The 22,031-nt window shown below is 39.7% G+C and overlaps 1 protein-coding gene across 1 annotated transcript; it reads left to right on the forward strand.

The window, feature by feature from the left end:
* The first annotated feature begins 1,688 nt into the window (after positions 1-1,688).
* LOC121946491 (solute carrier family 26 member 9-like) lies at positions 1,689-11,270 on the forward strand. The gene is made up of 20 exons (XM_042491073.1): positions 1,689-1,813; positions 2,030-2,169; positions 2,685-2,795; positions 2,950-3,125; positions 3,230-3,394; positions 3,492-3,644; positions 4,236-4,318; positions 4,424-4,571; positions 5,389-5,502; positions 5,653-5,730; positions 5,838-5,933; positions 6,028-6,134; positions 6,263-6,332; positions 6,419-6,511; positions 6,594-6,734; positions 6,900-7,151; positions 7,868-7,922; positions 8,303-8,439; positions 9,970-10,029; positions 11,262-11,270. The coding sequence occupies exons 1-20, from the start codon at positions 1,689-1,691 to the stop codon at positions 11,268-11,270; spliced, it is 2,313 nt and encodes a 770-aa protein (XP_042347007.1).
* The last annotated feature ends 10,761 nt before the right edge of the window (positions 11,271-22,031 follow it).

The following is a 22,031-nucleotide window of genomic DNA, read 5'->3' on the forward strand; positions in this document are numbered from 1 at the left end:
GATGTAAATTGTCTTAAAAACATTGTCATTTTTTTTCCTACAGCATGCAGACTATGAGACGCAGGGAGTGATCTTGAGCGTGTGCTGTTATTTACCTGGTGTTGAGCAAATATTTTAGCAGTCCACCGACCTGTTGGCTGATCCTTCACCCTTCAAGGTTAGATTAAAGCCTTGCACTTGAGATGTGGCACCTTAATGTAAAACAACGAAAATGCAATCCAAAAATCCTTATGTCCACAACTGTATAAATATCCTTAAATTTGCTGGCAGAGGATTTAAAGCTACAGCTAAAGCTACACAAATCACTTGGAAAAAAAGTAATCAGGTTCCTCCTCCCACTTTTTGTGCTTCTAGTGACATTTGCTAGAATAGAAAACAACCAATCAGAGCTGAGAAGTTTCAATTCGCAGCTGTCGATCACTGCTCATGAACTGCGGTCAAACGAGGCCACGCTGAACATACAGGAATGAAGATTCTGTGTCTGCATCGCCTATTTCTCACCTCAGATGCTTTCAGAATCATATTTTAGTGAACTATTTAGCTGTAAAATGAGAAAATTTGCTCTGGCTGGTGTGTGGTGCTTACCCTGCGTTCACATGATGTCAGAATAATTGAAAAAAAATATTTTCAGACTGGCAAAATCTACATGAAAGCCTTCTTGGAGAGCCTGCAAGAAATATTGGTATGAAAAAATGCAGAAACATGGAAGACAAAAGTCAATGTTCAAGTGATAATACATACTTTTTTATTAATTCACGCATTGCGTGTCAGTTTTTTGCTAAGATATTAGGTTGTAAATGTTAGTTGCTGTCCACGTAGAGGGACCTAGATCATTTGGAAAAATATTGATTGGCATCAGTCAGGTGAGGCCATGTTTTAGGTGTTTTATGGAATATTCTAGTGCAGAAACAAGTCGGGGACAAAATCAACTCAAACTGTTACCAACGTGTTGTACGACACTGTACCAACACTGAACAATAACATACAGCGTATCTTTGTAGCGTCAATTTTGTTTTCACATTACAACGTACAGCTCATGAAAACACCAAAGTTGCAAGATTGACCTTCAGAGGAGCACGTGAATGCAGCATTTTTATTGTGCTTCCTCTCTGTTAAACTCCCTCTCTCACATCTCCTGCACCAAGTCTTGTGATTTTACAGGTTACTCAGATGGTTGCATATTTGTTATTTGGATTTTTCTCAGTGCACTGCTATTTACCCAGTGTGGTTGTCTTTAGATGCACAGAATCTTGATTAATATTTGATCAGTGCTGCCTCGTTTGACAGTTTGACCGCAGTTCACGAACAATGATTGACAGCTGCGTTAGAGACTCCTCGGCTCTGACTGCTTGTTTATGTGTGTTAATACCATAATAAACAATACAAGGAGGCAGAGAAACATGATTGATCTTATCTACCACTGTCAGGATATAGTGACAGTTTCAGTAAATATGACAAATGTTATTTTTATTAAAGTCACCAACTCCATCTTTAACATTGAAGTTCTGTTTTTGTGACTGAAAAAATCAAATGTGGTAACTTGTTTCAAGCATATTTTGTTAAATTAAACCTATATCGATCCTGCTTTGACTTAAATAATGATTAGTTTTAGTAAATGGTAATTCCTTGACATAATGTTAGTGAGAACTTTTTATGGTCTAAATGTGTTACAATATGCTTTAACAGCCATGCACCAGGACCGCCCACGCTATGTGATTGACAGGCCGGCATATAACCTCCCAGACTTTGACAGAGAGTTTGACAAGAAGAGTCGACAATTCCCAGTCGGAGAGAAAGTGAAGAAACTCTTCAGGTACAGAATTGCAATCTCGCCGCACAGTCAACACGAACTACATGTCTCCCCATCACACAAACTCTACCTCTGACAAGCTTTGTGTTGTGATCAAACAGTGGAGAGCCCTGTAGCAATGACTCAATATAAAGTTTAGACATGTGTTATGGGCTTTTTGAAAGTAACAACCAGAAAACTCGAGCTCTTCAAAGAGTTTCCCTTGTTTGTTTCTGTCAGATGCTCTGCGCTGAGACTGAAGGGCTTGTTATTCAGACATCTGCCAGTACTGAGCTGGCTCCCCAAGTACAAAGCGAAAGAAAACCTGCTGTGTGATGTCATCAGCGGGGTCAGCGCCGGCACCATTCAGGTTCCCCAAGGTCAGTCAAAACTCTCCTCTGTCTGATGCTTCTGTATATTACCCACTGACTGAAGCTCGTTGCAGTAGATTTGGCTGCAGCTTGTTTGTATTTTTATGCCTCCGTGCAAACAACAGCCGTGGCCAGAGGCATTATGTTTTCGGGTCGTCCATCTGCCTATCTGTCCGTCCCGTTCTTGCAAATGCGATATCTCAAGAACACCGGGAGTTTCTTCGAATTTGGCACAAACACCCACTTGGAATCAAGAAACAACTGATTAGAATTCGGTGGTCAAAGGTCAAGGTCACTGAGACCTCACAAAATGTGCTTTTGGTCATAATTCAAGAATTCATATGCTATACTGAATTGAGATACTGAATTGATGTGTGCAAGGCATCCATGTTTTCACAGACATGGATGTAAACTGTAAGTGCAACTTGACTTGTTCATGGAGGCATGCAATCTCGAGGCAGTTCTAGTTCTATATGTTGTCATGATTTATATGACAGTTATAAAAAGGTTTCTGTTCTTTCCAGGCATGGCATTTGCCCTTCTGGCAAACCTCCCTCCTGTCAACGGTCTCTATTCCTCTTTCTTCCCCCTCATCCCGTATTTCTTCATGGGCACTGCTCACCAGATGGTTCCAGGTAAATCAGAGTGATTTATCTACAGCGATTTCATATGATGACAGTGATAAGTTGCCTGAGCTGCACAGTGCAGATGAGCTGCACTCAGCCTGACTCTGCCCAGTTTGCAGAATGGCAAAGAAAATAGATGTGACACGCTACTTTCTACATCTAGGTACGTTTGCTGTCCTCAGCATTATGGTGGGAATCGTGTGTCTTAGGCTGGCGCCAGAGTCGGACTTCAGTCATTTCAATGCCACTCTTAACACTTCAGTAGTGGACACAGATTTGATGAACGATGTTCGCCTTGGAATATCTGGAACCCTGGCCTGCCTCACTGCAATCATACAGGTATTTACATCAATAAAAACTCAGCCTTTTAATGAGAAGAAATGAAAGATGTGAGGTACATTTTAATGTTAAAGTGAAACACAGAGCTGTTTATGTCTTTGCAGATTGGCCTTGGCTTCATGCAGTTTGGGTTTGTAGCCATCTATCTGTCAGAATCCTTCGTCAGAGGCTTCATGACGGCTGCAGGATTGCAGATCCTCATCTCAGTGCTGAAGTACATCTTTGGCATCAAAGTGCCACCTTATAGTGGACCACTGGCCGTTATATATGTAAGTGATTCCCCGTACTGTGTTCAATAAACATCAAGAAACTTTGGTAGTAAGATTTTTTTTTATTTAACGATGTAATTTCGATTCTTTTTTACAGACTCTTGTAGATATTATATGCGGCCTTCCTGATACCAACATAGCCTCGTTAATATTCGCTCTGGTCAGCAGCGTCGCTCTGATAGTGGTGAAGGAGCTCAGTGCACGCTACCGCCACAAGCTGCCCTTCCCCATTCCTATGGAGATCATTATTGTAAGTAACTTTTTGCAATTTGTCTGCGAACTCAAATATGGAAGAGTGAGAAGAAATGAAAGGAGAAAGTGTTTTTTGTTTTTTTAATTTTATCTGCATCACAAGAATAAAGTTGAATTTAGTATTAGCAGCAGGCATAGGCAGGTGCAAATGGCTTGCTGCAAAATATCTTGTTTGAATAAATTAGTGAAATAATACTTAAGAATCAGTTTTAGAAACAAGGAAATTATTTCTCTTACATAAAGACAGTGTGATAGTATAACTTTGAGGAGATTGTGTCAAAAATGGAATCATGTCAGGAAAGCATTACAGAAAAAATGCTGGTAATGGACAGATGCAAGGGTGTTAATGCATTCAATACAGAAAACACAATTTGATAAATAGACCAGTGGAGTTGAGTTTATTCGCAACATTTCAACTTTTTTTTAAATGCAAAATAAAAAAAACTTCTTCCTCTCATCTTTTTCCCTTCATGCCTCACAGCAATAGTCCTCATACACAACAGTGTGCTTCCTCAATGTTTGTTTCATTTCATGAAGCATTTCTGGATTTATGACAGTTTAAGGTTTATTCTCTTCTTGTTGTACACAGGTGGTGGTGGCCACAGCCATCTCAGGCCCTCTGCATCTCCCTGAAATCTATCACATGGACATCGTGGGAAAGATTCCTTTGGGGTAAAGCCTGCATTAGCATCAGTGGTTGCTTCAGTGATTAAAATTACTCATGCAGTCCATTTTTTATCATCCAATTTAGAGTTATTTCTTGTCTCTATTTTCCAGATTCCCTGCACCAATCCTGCCAACAGTGAGTCAGTGGGAAGACATGTTGAGCACAGCTTTCTCTCTGGCAATTGTTGGGTATGTCATCAACCTGGCCATGGGCAGGACACTGGCAGCCAAGCATGGCTATGACGTGGATCCCAACCAGGTAGAGAAACTGTATATTTTGTTCAACATTAAGTACATCATTACATTTTGTAAATGCCGATCCAATCCAATGAAACTTTATACATAGAGCACCTTTCATACAATCATACAGCCCAAAGTTCAGTTCAGTTCAGTTCAACTCAACGCAACGCAACGCAATGCAATTCAAATTTAATGCAAATTGAATGCAATTTAGTTCGGTTCAATTTTATTATTTGTCCCAGAGAGCAGTTTGTGTTGCAGCAAGTGTAAAAACATTGTAAAACCCATAAAGCACAAACAATATGACACTGAAAAATACATCAGATGTTATTAATCTCTACATAACTTGCAGCTTTACATATTCAGTCTCTATAGGAGCAGATTAATTAGTGTCCATCATAACTCCATAGTGCCAATAATAATTCAGTGAGTGCTAAATATGACAACATTTCCTAATAATGTAACCATTACCAATGTAGTATACATCACCATCAACAGGTCATGACAGTCACTATAATGCAGCAACAGGACCGGTACCATTAAGGCAGATGCTGCAGTATAGCTCACAGCTACAATATGTACTGTTAAGTGCTACACATAGCAAGGTTAAACAGCAGGGAAAAACGTGACAAGTAAAAATTACTAAAGGAAAAACAAAATGTTTAAAATAGATAAAAGTAAAAAAATAAATTAACACAAAGAATGAAAATAATAGAAAAAAGGCCAAATATAACTCGAAAACTGGGCAACAAATGATAAGATACAAGCCAAGGCAGACTATTTCATAGACTTGGGCCTCTTAGCTAAATACTGACCACATGCATGTTCTTGTGTAGGAGATGTTGGCTCTTGGCTGCAGCAATTTCCTCGGGTCCTTCTTTAAGATCCATGTGATCTGCTGCGCGCTGTCTGTAACCCTGGCTGTGGACAATGCTGGTGGAACATCACAGGTGAGCGCTGTGTTACCAATTAAAATACTGTAACTTTAACAGAGGTCAAGTATTGCGTGCAGTTTCACAAAGTGCAATTTAATTAAACATAGTATGCACTGCAAGAAAAGAGCATCTCAAACTGCTCACTACTGCCCTTTGTTTTCATAGTTTGCCAGTCTGTGTGTGATGCTGGTCGTTATGGTTACCATGCTTGCATTGGGAGCCTTTCTGAAACCACTTCCAAAAGTAGGTGAACAAATGAGAATCATACTTGAAAAAAATAGACCAAAATTGAAGTAGAGCCAAGAGAAAAATCCAGGCGTGATTAGTGACCTGCGTTTTTGTTTCCACAGTCAGTGCTTGGAGCCTTGATTGCAGTCAACTTGAAGAACACGCTCCTACAACTCTCTGATCCCTATTATTTGTGGAAGAAGAGCAAATTGGACTGCGTATGTCAGACACTTGCATGCAATATTGCAGCACAATGTGATGTCCTTTTTTTGGTCCATATTTTATCTCATTCTATTGTTCTCTCTCTTCCAGTGTGTGTGGGTTGTGTCGTTCTTGGCTACGTTCTTTCTCAGCTTGCCTTATGGAGTCGCTATCGGAGTGGGCTTCTCCATTCTGGTAGTGATATTCAAGACACAGTTGTGAGTAAATGCTCATTTTTTTTTCAACCATTTTTTTTTAACCATTTTTTTTTTTAAAAAAGACACAATGTAGCCGAATTTAAAGTGTGTATCAATGTGTTATTAATTTAATAATGTGTTCCTCCTAGTCGTAATGGTTCAGCTGTGGCTCAAATTATGGATACAGACATCTACAAAAACCCAAAGGTGTACAGTAAGGTATGAAAAATAAATAATTGTGTATTTTTGTCATTAAACATAATGTAAGAGGACCTGCATCTAATCTTTTTGTATCATCTCCACAGGTCATGTCAATAACAGGTGTGAAAATAGTGAACTACTGCTCACCACTTTATTTTGCAAATGCTGAAATATTTCGCCAGAGGGTCATCAAAAAGGTACGGTGAGAAAATATGTTGTCGTTCATGGTTACAAATATATGGTACATGGGTGTTTCTATCTAGGCATGTTTGTGTCTAGACTGGACTGGACCCCAGCAAACTTATCTTGGCAAAGAGGAAGTTCTTAAAGAAAGAACAGAAGGAAAAAGAGAAAGAAGAAAAGAAGGACATGGAGACACGAAAGAGGAAACCCAGCTCTTTGGTTAACATGAAAGCTCAGGTGGGATCAAGTTTATATCATGAAAAATTTAACTGAGCAGCTCATAACCAGAAATAAACCCTTTTATGGGTTATAATTCTGCCATTCAGTTACGTTACAAATATAAGAAATACACCCTGCGACCTTCTCTTTACACCCTCCTCTGTGTTTTTCCTCTAAATCTAGACCATATCTCAGCTTGAACTGCAAAATGACTTTGATATGAGCGATGGCAGTGCCAGCAAACCCGAACCTCCCACCAGCTATGTCAACTTCCGCTGCAGTGACATTGAGCTGGGCGAGCAGGCGCCTGACCAGGAGCCGGCCAGTCCCTCCGCTGTCACACTGGAGTCCCAGCCCATGCCTTTCCACACCCTCATCCTGGACTTGGCAGGAGTCTGCTTCATAGACCTCATGGGCATCAAAGTGTTGATAAAGGTTATAATCTTTTTTTTTTCGTAGTACTTGATTCACTCCCAGAACAAGTGGTTTTGTATTGAATGTATACTGATTTTTTTACAGTTACTGAATGGTTCTTTGTAAGCATGACAAGACACTATAAGATCATAGAAGAAGTCTCAATCTAATTAGATAACAATTATCACCACAACAACAACATTTATTTTACTTTTAACAGCTATACATATGTAGTGTGTAAATAATTTTACACATGCAATGTTGGTAAAATTCAGTATAAACCGGACAGCATGCAGCCTCATCAGCTTATTTTTATTGCTAATCATAGCTAGCATTTACATTAGCTCTGCTGCTGTCCTAAAATAAAACATCTTTTATAAACACTACGAAAAGCACACCCATGGAGCGGTTATATGTTGCTATACTTACAATATACTGCATGGCGACGAGCCTAGCTTATTTAAATTGCATGGACTGTACAGGGAACTTGAAATTTTCACATTTAATTAACATAAAATGCATTCATAAATATGGTAATGAAGTACACAACACAAACATAAAAAGTTCCATTTTCATACAAATCTTTTTTGACAAAACACTCTTTGATTTGGCACATTGAATCCAGATGTTCCTTATAAAATCTGCATTTATTAAAAGGATTTTTAAGTATCTGTATACACATGAATAGTTATTCTAACATGTTTACGAACAGTCCTTTTTCTTCTTTCCCCACACAGATGAACTCAAGCTACTCAATGCTGGGCATTAAACTATACCTGGCTAATGTTCAAGGTAAAATCTTTAAAAGACTTAAGTGCATTTCACACTCGTTGACTCTACTGAGCAGTTGGCATGGAAACAGAAACCTAGTCATTCATTTAACATTGAGTCCATAACGTCTGTGAAGGACACCGTTAGAAAGGGCGTACAATTGTAAGTCTGAGATTAAATACCTACACACCTGTGACATCTGTTTCCAAAAGATAAAGATAGTGGTGGTCCAAAGTAATTGTAATTTGCTGTGAACGATTACCTTTAAGCATCAAATCACTGTTCTTTTCTTAACGAATAAAGTTTTATTTCTCTTCATACACCACAGGGATGTTGAAGCAAAATCATTTTTTTCACTCTGCTCAAATCCTTTGTAATATTTGTTGTCTTGCCGGCTGCAGCTCAGGTGTATGAAGAACTGGAGGTCGGAGGAGCTTTTGATGACGGCAATATTGCCCGCAGTAATCTCTTCCTTTCGGTCCACGATGCCATTGTGTTTGCTCAGCAGACCTCAGGAGAGAGGCGAGTCTCCCCAAAGGTAGGCCCCCACTGTATAAAATAACCTTATCATCCAAATCCTTTTCATAACATCACATGCAAACACCTGCTGTTCAAAGGTTCTAAGGTTAGGGATACAGGGAGAGATTAGGAGGAGTCGAAAAGCAAGATTTGTTGTGTAAGTACCAAATTCCTCTTTTAGCACAGCTTTTGTCACCTTATCTGGTTCAACAAGGGTAAACAGAAATATCACACAGGTTTTTGAGACATATAAAGTGCTACAGCAAACAAAGTTGTAAGTTACACCAAGGTCATGCTGCATATGATTCGCAGTGTGCCTGATTTTGTCTCCTCGTACTGCCTGATAAACACGGGCAGCTTTTTAAACATCTGTCAGGACATTCCTTTTCTTTAGCAGGATTTAAAGCACAGTTGATATAGATACAATAATGCAAACTTTACCATTATTAATTCACAATTAGTTAAGATGTTATGCATGTGCTGCCAGTCAAACTGTCAAAAACCCTTGAAATAAAGCTTCTCTTTAAAAACTGTAACCCTATAGTACGTGATAACTTAAAAGATCACTTTAGATCACTAAAATAAATGTTGGCATTGTCAATTTTTGCAAACCATGGACTGTTACATCTGCACGTTTCATATGTAACAGATATGTTGAAATTTTACGTTTCTTTATGTTTCAGTTATCAATTTTATGTTGTGACAACAATGTGGTTATAGATTTAGGCACAAAAACTGCTGGGTTAGGGTCTGGAAATCATGTTTGGGCATATAATACTCAGTTTAGATGCTGCAAACATGGCTGGAAATGTCCCTATCTCTTGTAAAAATTTCCTCGCTTTTGTTGTAATGAACAAGCCTCGAAATGTCCTGACCTCTCATTTAAAAAACAAAAACAACAAAAAACTAAACATTTTTCTTACTACAAACACGGCTGGAAATGTCTCCACATCTCATTTAAAAAAAATACCTCCCGTTGAAATATACCCAATTTTGTTGCTACAAACATGGCTGGAAATGTCCCAGCCTCTTGATAAAACATATCAGCTTCTGTCACTACAAACACAGCTGGAAATGTCCAGACCCCTGGTTAAAATATACCAGCTTTGTAGCGACGAACATGACTTGGAATATCTGACGTTTTGTTAAAAAATATCCGGTTTTGTTGCTACAAATACGGCTGGAAATGTCCTAATCTCTTGTTAAAATTTTCCCTGCTGTTTTTGCTACAAACAGCTGGAGATGTCCCGACATCTCGTTAAAAAAAAATCCGGTTTGGTTGCAACAAACACAACTTGAAATTTTCTTACCGCTCATTAAAAAAATACCAGGTTTGGGTTCAATTCTGACCCGTAGCCCTGTGCTTATATATATATCTATATCTATTTGCAGAAGTGTACAATGTCAGCATTTTATTCTGGCGAGTGAATATCTGTATGTATTCCACTGCTGCAACACCAGCATTATTGCAGAGGGAGCAAAGCAATTTTAGTGTTTGCTTTTATGCCTGTTTGACTTTAAATATGTACATTCACTTTGTTGGCTGCAGGCAGAGAGAGCGAGACAGGAACTCGCCTTTAACATTAATGAGGAGAAGGATCTGGAGCAGGTATGCACTAGTTTGCCCATACAAGCTGATACAAAACAACAGTTTCTCCCACTTACTTTTATTCACCATGGTGCCATTACTCCTTATCTAACAGGAGTTTTACTTTTACAGGAAATGTTTTGAGCACCTACTGCTGCAGTGAGGATGAGCAGAATAAACATGCCAAAGATGCAAACGGTAATCTTCAGTGCCGTGTGTGTAATATATGGGAATGTATTGTTGCAAAATGCTTTCTGTACTTGATCTTGTATCTCTTTGCTGAATACAAGTAATCTAAATACAATGTTTTACTTTGTGGTTCAAGATTCAAGAACTTTATTGTCATTATGCAAACACAGAAACATTGCAAATGCATTATCCTGTAAAAATCAAATATAATGTGCTCACTCCCAATATAAATGATAGAAAAGGGTGCTGAATTCTCAAAAACAATCAAAATGGGACAGCACTCCAACTTGAATATATTCTATTGCTACACGAATGTTTCGGGCCAGACGCCCTTCTTCAGCGTGTGTATTGGCAATAACCTGTTGAAGTCTTCCCAGGTGTAATTGAATATATTTACAAATGTGAACAGCATGATACATCCCAGCAGGGGGAGCCAAAAAATGTTTAAGATTTTTTAAGGATTTTTACTAGAGGTAGAATCACAGTAATATTATGAAAATAAATGCAACTAAGATAATCATACTAGTAATAATGATAACGCTAAAAAAAAGCATCATCCTGAAAATGGCGCATCCTGTTAAACCTTTGATAATATTTTCAAAGGTATGAATGTAAGAGATAATGAATATTCAACGCTAAAATCTAACCAATATAAGTACAAAATATAAGCAATATTAAGTTTAAAACATATATCAGTAATCAGTACTTGACTCTGCTGACAGGGGGCGGTACACACCAGTGCAAGAGCCCCCAATAACAGGTCGACACTGAGCAGATAAGGAGGGAAACTGAGGCTGTGAGTTCGCCCACCCCTCACAATAACTGCGGAGTGAACCTGCTGACTGCGCAGTCATACAGAAGTGGTCCTGTAATTAACTGAGAGCGTGCACGGCCACAGCTGTGAGGTATAGCCAGCTGAGCAGCCTGGCAAAGTCCCTGTGGAGGCAAGACACCGAGAAGGGCTAAACACAAATGAAAGGAGAAATGCACGGCATCAGCACTTTCATGACTTTGTTGTCTTGCTAACTCCATTAAGGACCATGATCTCCATCATTTCCCATCAGGCAGAGTAAAGCTGCAGCAACCAAAATAACTTCTAATTGTTGGCAGTTGCATCGGCAGAGTGGCTGTAACAAAGAGGAATATGTGGGCCAGCTAACTGGTGTTTGTGTAGCAGGTGCGTAAAGGCATGTGGTGTCTAGCCGCGCAGCAGGCTGACAGCGGTGTTGGTATGCTCGTGATGCATGAATGGATTTATGAAGCTATTAAGAAATCATCCTAAGGTATTCTGGCACACATCTGCTCCTCTGCTCTCCTTCCTCTCTGCAGCAAATTGGCACCACAAGTGATTACAAGGTTTCTATGGCCATCAGCTTTAATTTGGAGCTCTGGGAAAGTCTCTCATCGTGTGTGTGTGTGTGTGTGTGTGTGTGTTTGTTTTCATCTTCTTCAGCTCAACCTTTTTCTTTCTCTTCTCATTGTTTTGAGACTGTCTGAAGAAGCCCTTTGCTGCTTGGGTCTCATTAAATTAATTTGAATTAGGGAAATAATCAGATTGAAAGAATTAGTTGGACCATCATGGCAGTTATTCCACTCTGTCCTGGCTTACTTGTCTTTAAATATTTCAATGTTTATAAAAACAGAACTTGACTTTTTTCCACATATTGCATCCCAGTTCTGCAGGAAAATAAGCTTTGTCTTCATTTAATTCATCGGCAGAGGCATTCTGACATTGCAGTGTGGCACATGCACTGTATAATTTCATCATAAACTCACTGATAAAAACAACAACAGTGCACCAGTGCAAATAGTATTTAGCTCAGACTGTACACTGTGAGCATGTAGTATGGAAGTGGGATACATGCCACTGCCTCTATCCATCTTTTAAGCAGCCTGATTACCAGAATAAATGTTGGCATTGCACATTTCTACAAACCACAGATGATGTAGTAGATATGTTGAAACTTCAAGCTTTTACACTTCAGCAGCGCTGTGGTTAGGCACAAACGCCTCTTGGTTTTGGTAAGGAAAAGATCATTTTGGCTTAAAATACTTGCTTGTGGTGGCAGAATCCCAGCTGGAAACAAAGCAATGTCTTGTTAGCAAATAACCATTACTATTGGCACTGTCCTGACAGAAAAATGTCAGGACATGTCTCTGTAAAAAAAAACTACTACTTCTGGCACTACCCTGGCTGGAAACGCGAGTATGTCTTTGTAAAAAATCATTTCTCGGGGCACTTTCCCTGCAGAAAAAGCAACTTAACCTAAAAAAATCTAAGGCTCTTTAAGAAACTATCCCAACAGGAAGCCCAGGGATATGTCTGTAAAAAAGCTGCTTTTATTGGCACTACCCTGGCTGGAGAGGCAGGGTTATCTCTGCAAAAAAACAAATTTCTCGTGGCACTATCCTAGCAGAAAAGGCTGGGATAGTTCGGTAAAAACACGACTGCTTTTAATGGCACTATCCCAGCAGGAAATGTAGCAATATCTTTGAACAATTTTGTTATTTCTGGGTCTCAAACAGTGCTCTGCAGCAGAAAGGTTGATATGACACGTATGAAAGGTACGTATCACGTCCATATTTTGCAGAAACACACAGTGCTAACATTTTCTTCAGATGACTTTGCTGCTTTCAGAGATTTAAGTGGAGGAGTGGAATTGTGGCAAAGCACTTTTGTTGTTGTGGGGTTGCAGTGCCTTGGTGAGGGCGCTTTTCAGAGATTGATTTAATACCCTTAAAAATGCCCGCTCACATTAGAAAAACATCCACCTAATGTTAAACGGTCATCTCTTTGTTACTGTTAGGTCTTTTTTTTAATCTCTCCCTTTCCTCATTACATTCAGAGTTGTGGTGTATTACTATAGGGCTTTTTAATTTGACCTTTTTGATATTGTGCCATATAATTGCCCTTTATCAGTAAAGCTATAGGTAGAAAAAAAATCCCTATTATTTCTGGAGGTCAAATGACGATTACACTGAATCATGAAATGCTTGGAGCTAAATCCTTTTTCAAACGAGATACTGTTACAATGAACTAGCTTCTCAATCCCTGTAATTGCAAGTTCACATAAAAATTAATTTTACACCCTTTGCACATTCATTGACCATGATAGTTTAATTAACAAGGTCCCTTTTAGAAATGTGAGACGGTGAGATTTATGTATTAAATTTGTTTACACGCCCAGTGGTTTCATACTATTGAAACTAATTGCATAGTGTCAGAGGGTATCTCCTTTTCAGTCATGGGACCTTGTCATTTAGCGCTCGCCTGCTTTTATGAAGAGCCTTCCCTGAGAAAATATTCAGCTCTGACCTTTTCAGAATCAAGATTTAAATTTGGAGAGCTTTAATAACGAGCCAGGGAGACAAAATTTTATTAAAAGACTTGCTTAAATGGACTTTAAGGGGCCGTCTGAGGGAATGACGGAGCAACCGAAGCCATTTCTGGAAATTCAAATAATGACTGTTTGACATTGATCAAGCGATAGCAGTTGGTGCTTTGCATATGCATTACATAGGCCCATGTTTGGGGGATCTATTCTGCTTAATTAACAAACCAGTTTGCAGCCAGGGAATCATAAATCTTGATTGTGCAATGTCAGCAAATTGTCTTTGGACAGGGTTTGTTTACAAAGTTGCTGAGGGCAAATCTGACCACTGATAGCTGGTATTAATTAATGTAGCGCATTGTCTCATTCCAGTAGTTCAACAGCAATTAAATGCACCAACAATGGAACATTCTCTGGTGATTAATTAAGGCATAAAATTATTGAGTCTGCGTCTCTGACTGGAGGATGGTTAATTATTTATAGTTAAATTAAGCCACAACCCCATGTCTGATGAAAAATGCTGCTCAACCTGCGCGCCATTTTTGTTTTTCTCCTTTGCAACTTGTAAATGTAATGAGTTCTTTCATTTCACAGTGACATTATTGCATTAAAAATGATTAAATCTGTAAATTATTTCAAAAGGCATTGACCTTTATTGAATGATAAAAACTGTTTGAAATTGAGGCTGCAAGATTTTTATATTTTTAATGCGTTTGTTTTGTCGGACAGGAAGGAAGGAATTAATTTGAATTTCATAAATAGTGTCATAAACCAGAGCTGACACAAGAAGATAAAGCTTTAGAAAGATAAACAAATTTGACCTTCCTTCGGAACATGCCATCGACACAAAGATGGATTTGCAGCTATCATGTTGGACAGATATGCAAGTGAGTGCCATCACTGAGGTGTTTTATCCTCCCATCAACTCATTAAACTGAGCGGCAGGTACTGTTTGCTCTCCTCTCTTCTTATTAGATAAAAACCGCAGTGTGATGACTACAGATACCAGCTCCTTACTGAGCCGTTCAGTATCAGCGGGGAAATTAGACAAGACAATGCAAAACAACGCAGTGTGGTGCAACGCTAAGGGAACTCATTAGAACACTACAGCATGGGAGGAAGCCACATGATGCTTTGCAACATGTCATCAGGGGTGTTGTGAGTGTTATTACACAATCATAATTTGATAGCTTGTGCACAATTACTTCATTAATTTTGAGAATCTTGCATGATAAACACATGGGCCGAGAAGGACATAATAGAGGGAAGGCTTTGATGCAATATGGTGAAACAGAGCTTGTGATTTGCTGCAGTTTAAAGGGACAGTTCAGTCTCAAATCACAAATACATATTTTTCCTCTTGCCTGTAGTACTGTTTACCAATCTATATTGTTCTGCTGTGAGTTGTCAAGTGTTGGAGATATTGGCTGTAGGGATGTCTGACTTCTTTTAAATCTAATGTCGCCAAGACCATTGGAACAGCATTGGGCGTTGAGGCCAATTTTACATGTTGGTCAAAAGTGAAACAACACCAACCATGTCTGTCAAGTGAAGCTATGGGCCCAAAAAGACTTTGTGCTGTAGACTCACATTGTCAAACAGATCAGTGCATACATTTTTCTGAGCGTCATAACCTTTGTGAAATGACTTGTTTACCATCATCATTTGATCCTTTCCAACCTGTTCTCATTCTGAAGTCATCAAATACCGCTGCTTTTGCAGTGACTTTGGCATAAGATCCCGATGCCAAAAGCCATCTTTCGTGTCTAAATGATACTTCTCTGGATGGCGTCAGCTGAAAATGTGGCTTGACAAAACCATTTGGTGTAATTATACGCCTTAGGACAGCTGGATGGCACCTTCCTTGGCAGGCTGATAAGTGGACAGGTGGAGTCAGTTGAGAATGCGGCTCGACAGAGTCTGTATTGCCCGCATGATGACCTGCTGGATGGCGTCAGGTGGAAATGCCACTAACAATTTAATATAAGGAGCTTGACGGTCCCTGTAGAGCGGTCTGGAGCTAGCAAGCCCTGGACTTTCATGCAGGAGTCTGGTGTTTGCATCCTGTCTGAATGTAATGTTTTTTCCTACACCTTGTCGTGTGCCCCGTTTGCCTAATCCTTACCATTCATGCCAGCGTGTGCTTTTGTTGACGTCCCAGCGTTGGTTGCCATGTGCTCTTGTTGCCTAAACATAACCACATGCAGCGTAATCCCACCATGCACTTTTGTTGGCATCACGGTAGCTCCATCACAGAACATAAATAGCAGATGCAGAAGGATATCTGTAGCGTAATATATTGACATGGAAGTCCGCTGCAAAGTGGCAACGTGTGACGACTTTGGAAGAAAATTGTGTCCATTCAGTCCGATGACATTCCGAAAGTCTCGAAGAGCAGCAAGACTAAATCATATTATCCATGTTCATGTTAGCGGAGGTAGAAACCTGAGAAATGCGCTTGCTGTATGGGCCCCTCCCCTGCTAACAGCATCACTGTGAAAGTGTGAATCTGCTCACGGATGAGACGCTTGTGCTCGTGACAGCACGCTGTGTAAACATTAACGGTGTCCTCCTCGACTGAGCTGTAACATTAGCAAGCTCAGTGGTGCTAGACGAGTCAGTAGTAGATGCACGCTTCCTTCTGTGCAGTGATGCAGTTGACAGGTGTAGTGTGTTAGCGAGAAAATAGTAGTCAGACATGGTTGTTTGAAGAACTTCTTAGACTTTTATACAGTGTAGAGTGAAGGACTGCTTGGAAAGTCTACAACAGCCATCAGTCTCGCTTCACTTCCTGACATACTGTATTAAAGTCAGGCTCGAAGAATTGAGCTGTCATATGTGTGGCTCAGCTGACACTTGAATAAGACTATAGGGACAAAGATGAGCCGTGTCTGTGTGTCTACAAATGTCTGTCAGACAGAGCAGGCTGAAACCATTAACCAAACAAGCATTAAGGAAATTGCCCTCTGCTTTAACTGCTTAGATATATCAGAGTCATTAACGCAAACATTTGCAAATGAGCTTTCCAGCGCGCTCTACATGAGAGCGCTCCATACAGTTCTCCTCATGATACTCATTAATCTCAAAACACAAGGCTTAAAAAACTGAAAATAAGGTAACAATGGCAAAGAAAAAACTTTGGGGTTTGAATTGCAGCGTTTTTCACTAAAACTGTGGTTCAGACCGGTTTTGATTTGCTCTCTCGTTGTCTGCTGTCCCATGGGTGCCTCTGTCTGCAGAGGAAACACACCTGTCTGAAGCTCACAGGAGAAATCTCTGCTTTTATCTCAATAAACAGACGAGCCAGGCAGCCGTTATCCAAAGCCCTTTACTGCTTTTGTTTACGTCTCTATCATGAATCACCTTTCACTCACTCTCACTGCGGTGGTGATTTATTAACTCTTTTAAATTAGAGCTAAATTAGATTCATTGGTGCATGAAGATTGACATGAAGCCTATTGCCTGGTCTATGAGCAGTGTATCATGATATTATAAAATATGATATTGATCGGTCTCTAATTACCTGTTTCTTTGCAGTTTGTATTGCAATATTTAAATGTTTCAGCATTCAGTGTGTGGAATTCAGGGGGATATATCGGCAGAAATGGTATATCATACTCATAACAAGGTTTTCATTAGTTCCATATCACTGTAAATTAAAGATTATTGTGTTTTCGTTATCTTAGAATAAGCCGTTTATATCTACATACAGAGTCTGCCATGTTGTTTCTATAATAGGCCAAAACCAACATTAAAACACTGGCTCTAGCAAGGCTTTTTAGAAGCGTAAATGCAATTTCCCGGGGTACAAAGCTAATGTTAGACAGTCGCATGACTTTAACGTTGCCACCACAATGAGGCTGTAATGCTGTGTTAAGTATTCACTGCTTTTTTAAAGCCCCAAAGACTTCAAAATTCAGTGGTGGGGTATTTACTACAGTAATTGATGTTGTAGAAAAAAAATCAGAAATTCTCTTAAGCCTGTGCCAACCACAGACCTTATTAAAGGCATTTAACAAAAAAAAACATCCAAAAGACCCGTAAACTTCAAGACAAGGGAACCAGGAGTGCTGAAATGCTAACTTATTTCATTTCCAGGTTTTAGGACTTATTCCTGCAGTTCCCAAATGGGACGTCCTCCATCTTTATACAGCATTACACACAATATACCTCCCCTCATTGTGTCTCTGCTTCCGTCATAATCATTATGGCCACTAAGAGGTGCCACCTTTCAGTAAACATAAGTATGAGTTGTAATATGCTGCTTGCACAGTTTGTTTTTTTGGGGGGGGAGTGGCCTGATGTAGACCTTTAAATTTCAACACAATGTGCTTTAAACCATGCAGGAGAATCCAGACATTACTTTTTAAAAAACATTTTAGAGAAATTTGCAATTAAAATTTTCTTTTGTAGTTCATCTACATTCATGCAAGTACCCAAGACATTACACCCACAGCTTTGGCCTTTTAAAATGTTTTGGCTTATGAAGCATTTTCCCATTTCTGTGACAAAAGCACTGCTTGGTGATTCAGTGCGCCTCGCTCTCTAAAAACAGCTGTCTAACTGCACCACATTATGAGCGTCTACTCACCTCTCTCTCACATTTAACAACTGCAGATCTTCATGGTGTTAACTGCCCACAGCTGCTTTTAGAGGTAAAACAATAAAAAACAATATCCAGTGCATGCAAGATTGGAAAATATTGATGTAAAAGTAATGAATATTTTCCAGTACTTGAATAATAGCAGAAGTGATCATGGGTCTTTTCATATTCTGAATATTTTTTACTGCTCAGTGTCTCACTGTTATACATAATTAACATTATTTTTTGGCTATTACAGCGCGCAGATTTACTGCAGCCATTTAAAAGTGCTCATAAAACCACATAAATATAGGAAAATCACATTCTCGTCATGTTGATTCTCTGCTGTAATGACCTGTAATGACCACAGGATGGCACTGTGGCTTTATCTCTAAACCTGCGGAGCCGCTCTCCTCTGATCAGCAGCAAAAACTTTGAAGAAGTCTCAGATTCCCCCCAAGGAAACTATGAAAGACAAAGTTGTGAGAGCTGGAGCCGAGGCGATTTAAAGAAGAAAAAAAAAGTATGACTGTAAAAGAGCTGGAGTTGTGATCTTGTTTCCTGTGATCCATATATATTGAGCAAAGGGAGAGTGATGGTTGAGTGGGGACTGCGGCACCTCAGTGGCCCTGTAGATGAATGAAGATGCAAATGGAGGGAGGGGGAAGTTAAAGCCTTTAGTGACACTAAGCACACCCCAGAGGCCCCCTGGTGCAGAGCGCTCAGCCTCAGCACATCAAGGACACAGCCTCTCTGTCTGAGCGTCCCCTTGGCACGCATCACATCCCGTCCAGCTACATTTTCATCCAGACAAACACTTGACTCCTTATGCTGTGCCGAGCCGATGACAAGAGACAGATGTGGCCTCCTCAGACAATCCAGTTTGATAAGCTGCTGCTCCACAAACTATTAAATAACCCAAAGAAAACCAGTGGACTGAAAAAAGCAAAAGCCCTACTTTACATGAGAATGGATATGCCTGGAAACTGTACCCTCACACGTTGGCTTCGCCTTGCCTGTAAATGTCAATTTCATGTCAGATTCTTTCTCTATTCATCCATGACGTTTGTGATTGCTTCATCCTTTTGCATGAGAATGGCTTGAAATGAATGTTGGCTTATTCGGCTGCTCGTTTTCAGCACCCTGTAAATGAAATGCATCTTAAAGGACCGGGGTAGCAGACAATCACATGATCAGGCGCCGCTTTATGAAATATGAAATGGCGCGCTTTATATTTCTAAAGTTATGCAGTGTGCCTCAACAGGCTTGAAGTGTTTTATAGTTTTCTTTATCCTCTAAGAGCAGCTCCCCGGCGGGACCTTGGCTATGCTAAGGAGTGTCACAACCATGATGCAGGCCCCATGTGGCATGTTGTTTCTGTGAGTCATTCAGGCATACAGTACTCTGGCTTTCCTCTCCACTGGTTACAGAAATACAGGTGAGCCCACAGCAGGTGAACCTGTCATAGTCAGCACCTGCGGGATCCTAACAGCCAGCAGGGGAAAAGTGAAGGACAGAGGAAGTTTTGTTGTGAGGAGTTCTGCTGTGCCACCTGGGAAGCTCAGTAATGAAGGTGAAACGCAGTGTTGTCAGTGCTGTCCTTAAGACACATGGTGAGAAAATGTCATTACCATAATACAGGTTTTGCTTTACATGCCGACATGTCAAAATTCAAATCAAGTAGTTTGCATTAATTTATGTATTAGATCACCAATTCAAAAAGAGCACTTATTATAACATTAAAGGTCCCATATTAGGCTCATTTTTAGGTTCATGCATGTATTTTGTGTTTCTATAAAAACATGTTTACATTTTTAATGTTCAAAAACACTTTGTTTTTCTTATACTATCTTCCTGAATATGCTGATAAATATTCACTGTTGGGCTGAAACGCTCTGTTTTAGAGTCTGTAAGCTCCCCTCCAGAAAAAAATGTACTTGTTCTGATTGGTCAGTGATTTTGAGTCATCAGCATCTGTGTTCTCACAGGGCCGGTTTCCATTGAGCCTCAAATTGCGCAAATTGAAATATAAAATTCGTCTAATGGAAACACCTCAATTTCGAAAAAATTCCCATTTTTCGCTTTATAGGCTTGCATGAGGTGGTATTTCAGGTGACTTGAAAAAACCATATTTTTTTTAGCTGCAAACGCTTTTTTGCTTTGAAAGGTCACATGATGCTATGGCTGTACGCTTGTCAGTAGGAAGTGGCTCCCCCGGGCATGATGCAGCAGGCGCTTTAAGAGGTGTTACTGCATCGCATAACTACAGAAGTTGAGTGTATCATCTGGAAGTTTTGAATTTACAATTCCTCTGTGCAATTGTGGACTATCACCTCCCAGAAATCCCTCATATGGGGCCTCTCCTACGTAAAAGGGGCTTGCCTTTCCATTATGAATTATCTCATTGAATCAGTGTTTTGCTTTGCGCTATTTTGTTTTCTGTACGCGACCAGAAGCCAGAAGTTAATGTCAAACAGGATGCTCAGAAGGGGGAATAATTTACAACAAAAACAAAATAAACACCACCAACAAAAAAACATTGGTACCTGTTATTAACAAAATTGTTATTTTAATGATCAGTATATGTATAATCTCACAGGTGCGTCCCTTATTGTAAACCAGCATTGTGATTTGGTGTAGGTCGTGTTGTTGTGACATCGCTTCATACTGTTGACTGAATGTTTTGTTATTTAACAATATTTGTTTTCACCTGTAGCTACTTTATGATTAAAAAAAAACCAACATGGAACCTTTAGTGTAAAAATGAACATGCAATATGTGTCTGATTATTTAGGTAATACGTCAAACTGCACATCCATGATGGCCTTTTGGCCTTTTAGTGCGCTGCTCATACACCTCTGCTTGGCACTGTAATTTGTTTAAATGTTGATTTATGAACTAATTTTCTGTAATTGCTGCTTAGTGCCACTGTTAATCCAAGCTGCCTGCCTCCTGAAGCACATTAGGCCAGATTTGTATAATGAAGTAATTAGTTCAATTACAAAGAAGAAAGTAGGGATACATAAGAAACGGGGAACAAGAAGCTAGAAAGTACCCCCGTGCCACAAGCATGTTTTTCATCTTGCTATTATGAAACATACTCAGCAGAGAATGTGAAAATAGCCTCGTTGTGAGCAAATGATTTTCTTAATTAAAGCCCGCACATGGTAGAGTTAATTTGAATCTTCTTATATGGACATTTGTTTTCAGTTTGGTTTCTGATGCCAGTTTCTGGACCCACTTCGCTGAAACATCTCACGTATCAAATTATTTCAGCTTGCTAACAATCCTCGCTACTTCACACGCTCAAAAAAAATATATAGCTCTGTGTTTTCTATTTGGCTTCTGTCACCCACCAGAAGCTGCCATTGCGACCAAGAGTGCTCCATTGTCTGCTAGCATTGTCATTGTTATTAGTCTTTTTGGATTGCCTGTGGAGGTATCGGCAGGCTCCGGGGGAAGCAGGCGCCAGGCTGGATAATTAGTTGTTCTTCGATGCCAGACGGGCACGTTGCCGTCACTTGGAGGGGAAATGGAAAGTGGCATCACTATCACAGTAACACCGGAACAACCTTTGGTGTGAGGGCTGGGTTCCAGCGCATCTGTCACACCACTAGTCATCTACCCACTGGCAAGACAATAATGCTTACCAGTCTCGCAATACACAGCATGGATAATTACTTTATCTGAAACGGCATCATTCTTGTCATATTTGTCATAATTAGTTGTGGTGTGGTGGAATCGATACTGAGTGTCTGCGTTGGCTCGGCTGATTGTTGTGGACAAAGACATTGGAAGATTTGGGAATTTTAAATATTCCATAAAAATATGTATTTGAAAAACAAATAGAGGTCAAAATGATGTATTTTGCGTTTATTTTTGTATAACTGATGTATTAAGTGATGGGCGTGATACTGACT

The sequence above is a fragment of the Plectropomus leopardus genome, chromosome 8 (assembly GCF_008729295.1).
Source record: "Plectropomus leopardus isolate mb chromosome 8, YSFRI_Pleo_2.0, whole genome shotgun sequence".
Classification (NCBI taxonomy): Eukaryota; Metazoa; Chordata; class Actinopteri; order Perciformes; family Serranidae; genus Plectropomus; species Plectropomus leopardus.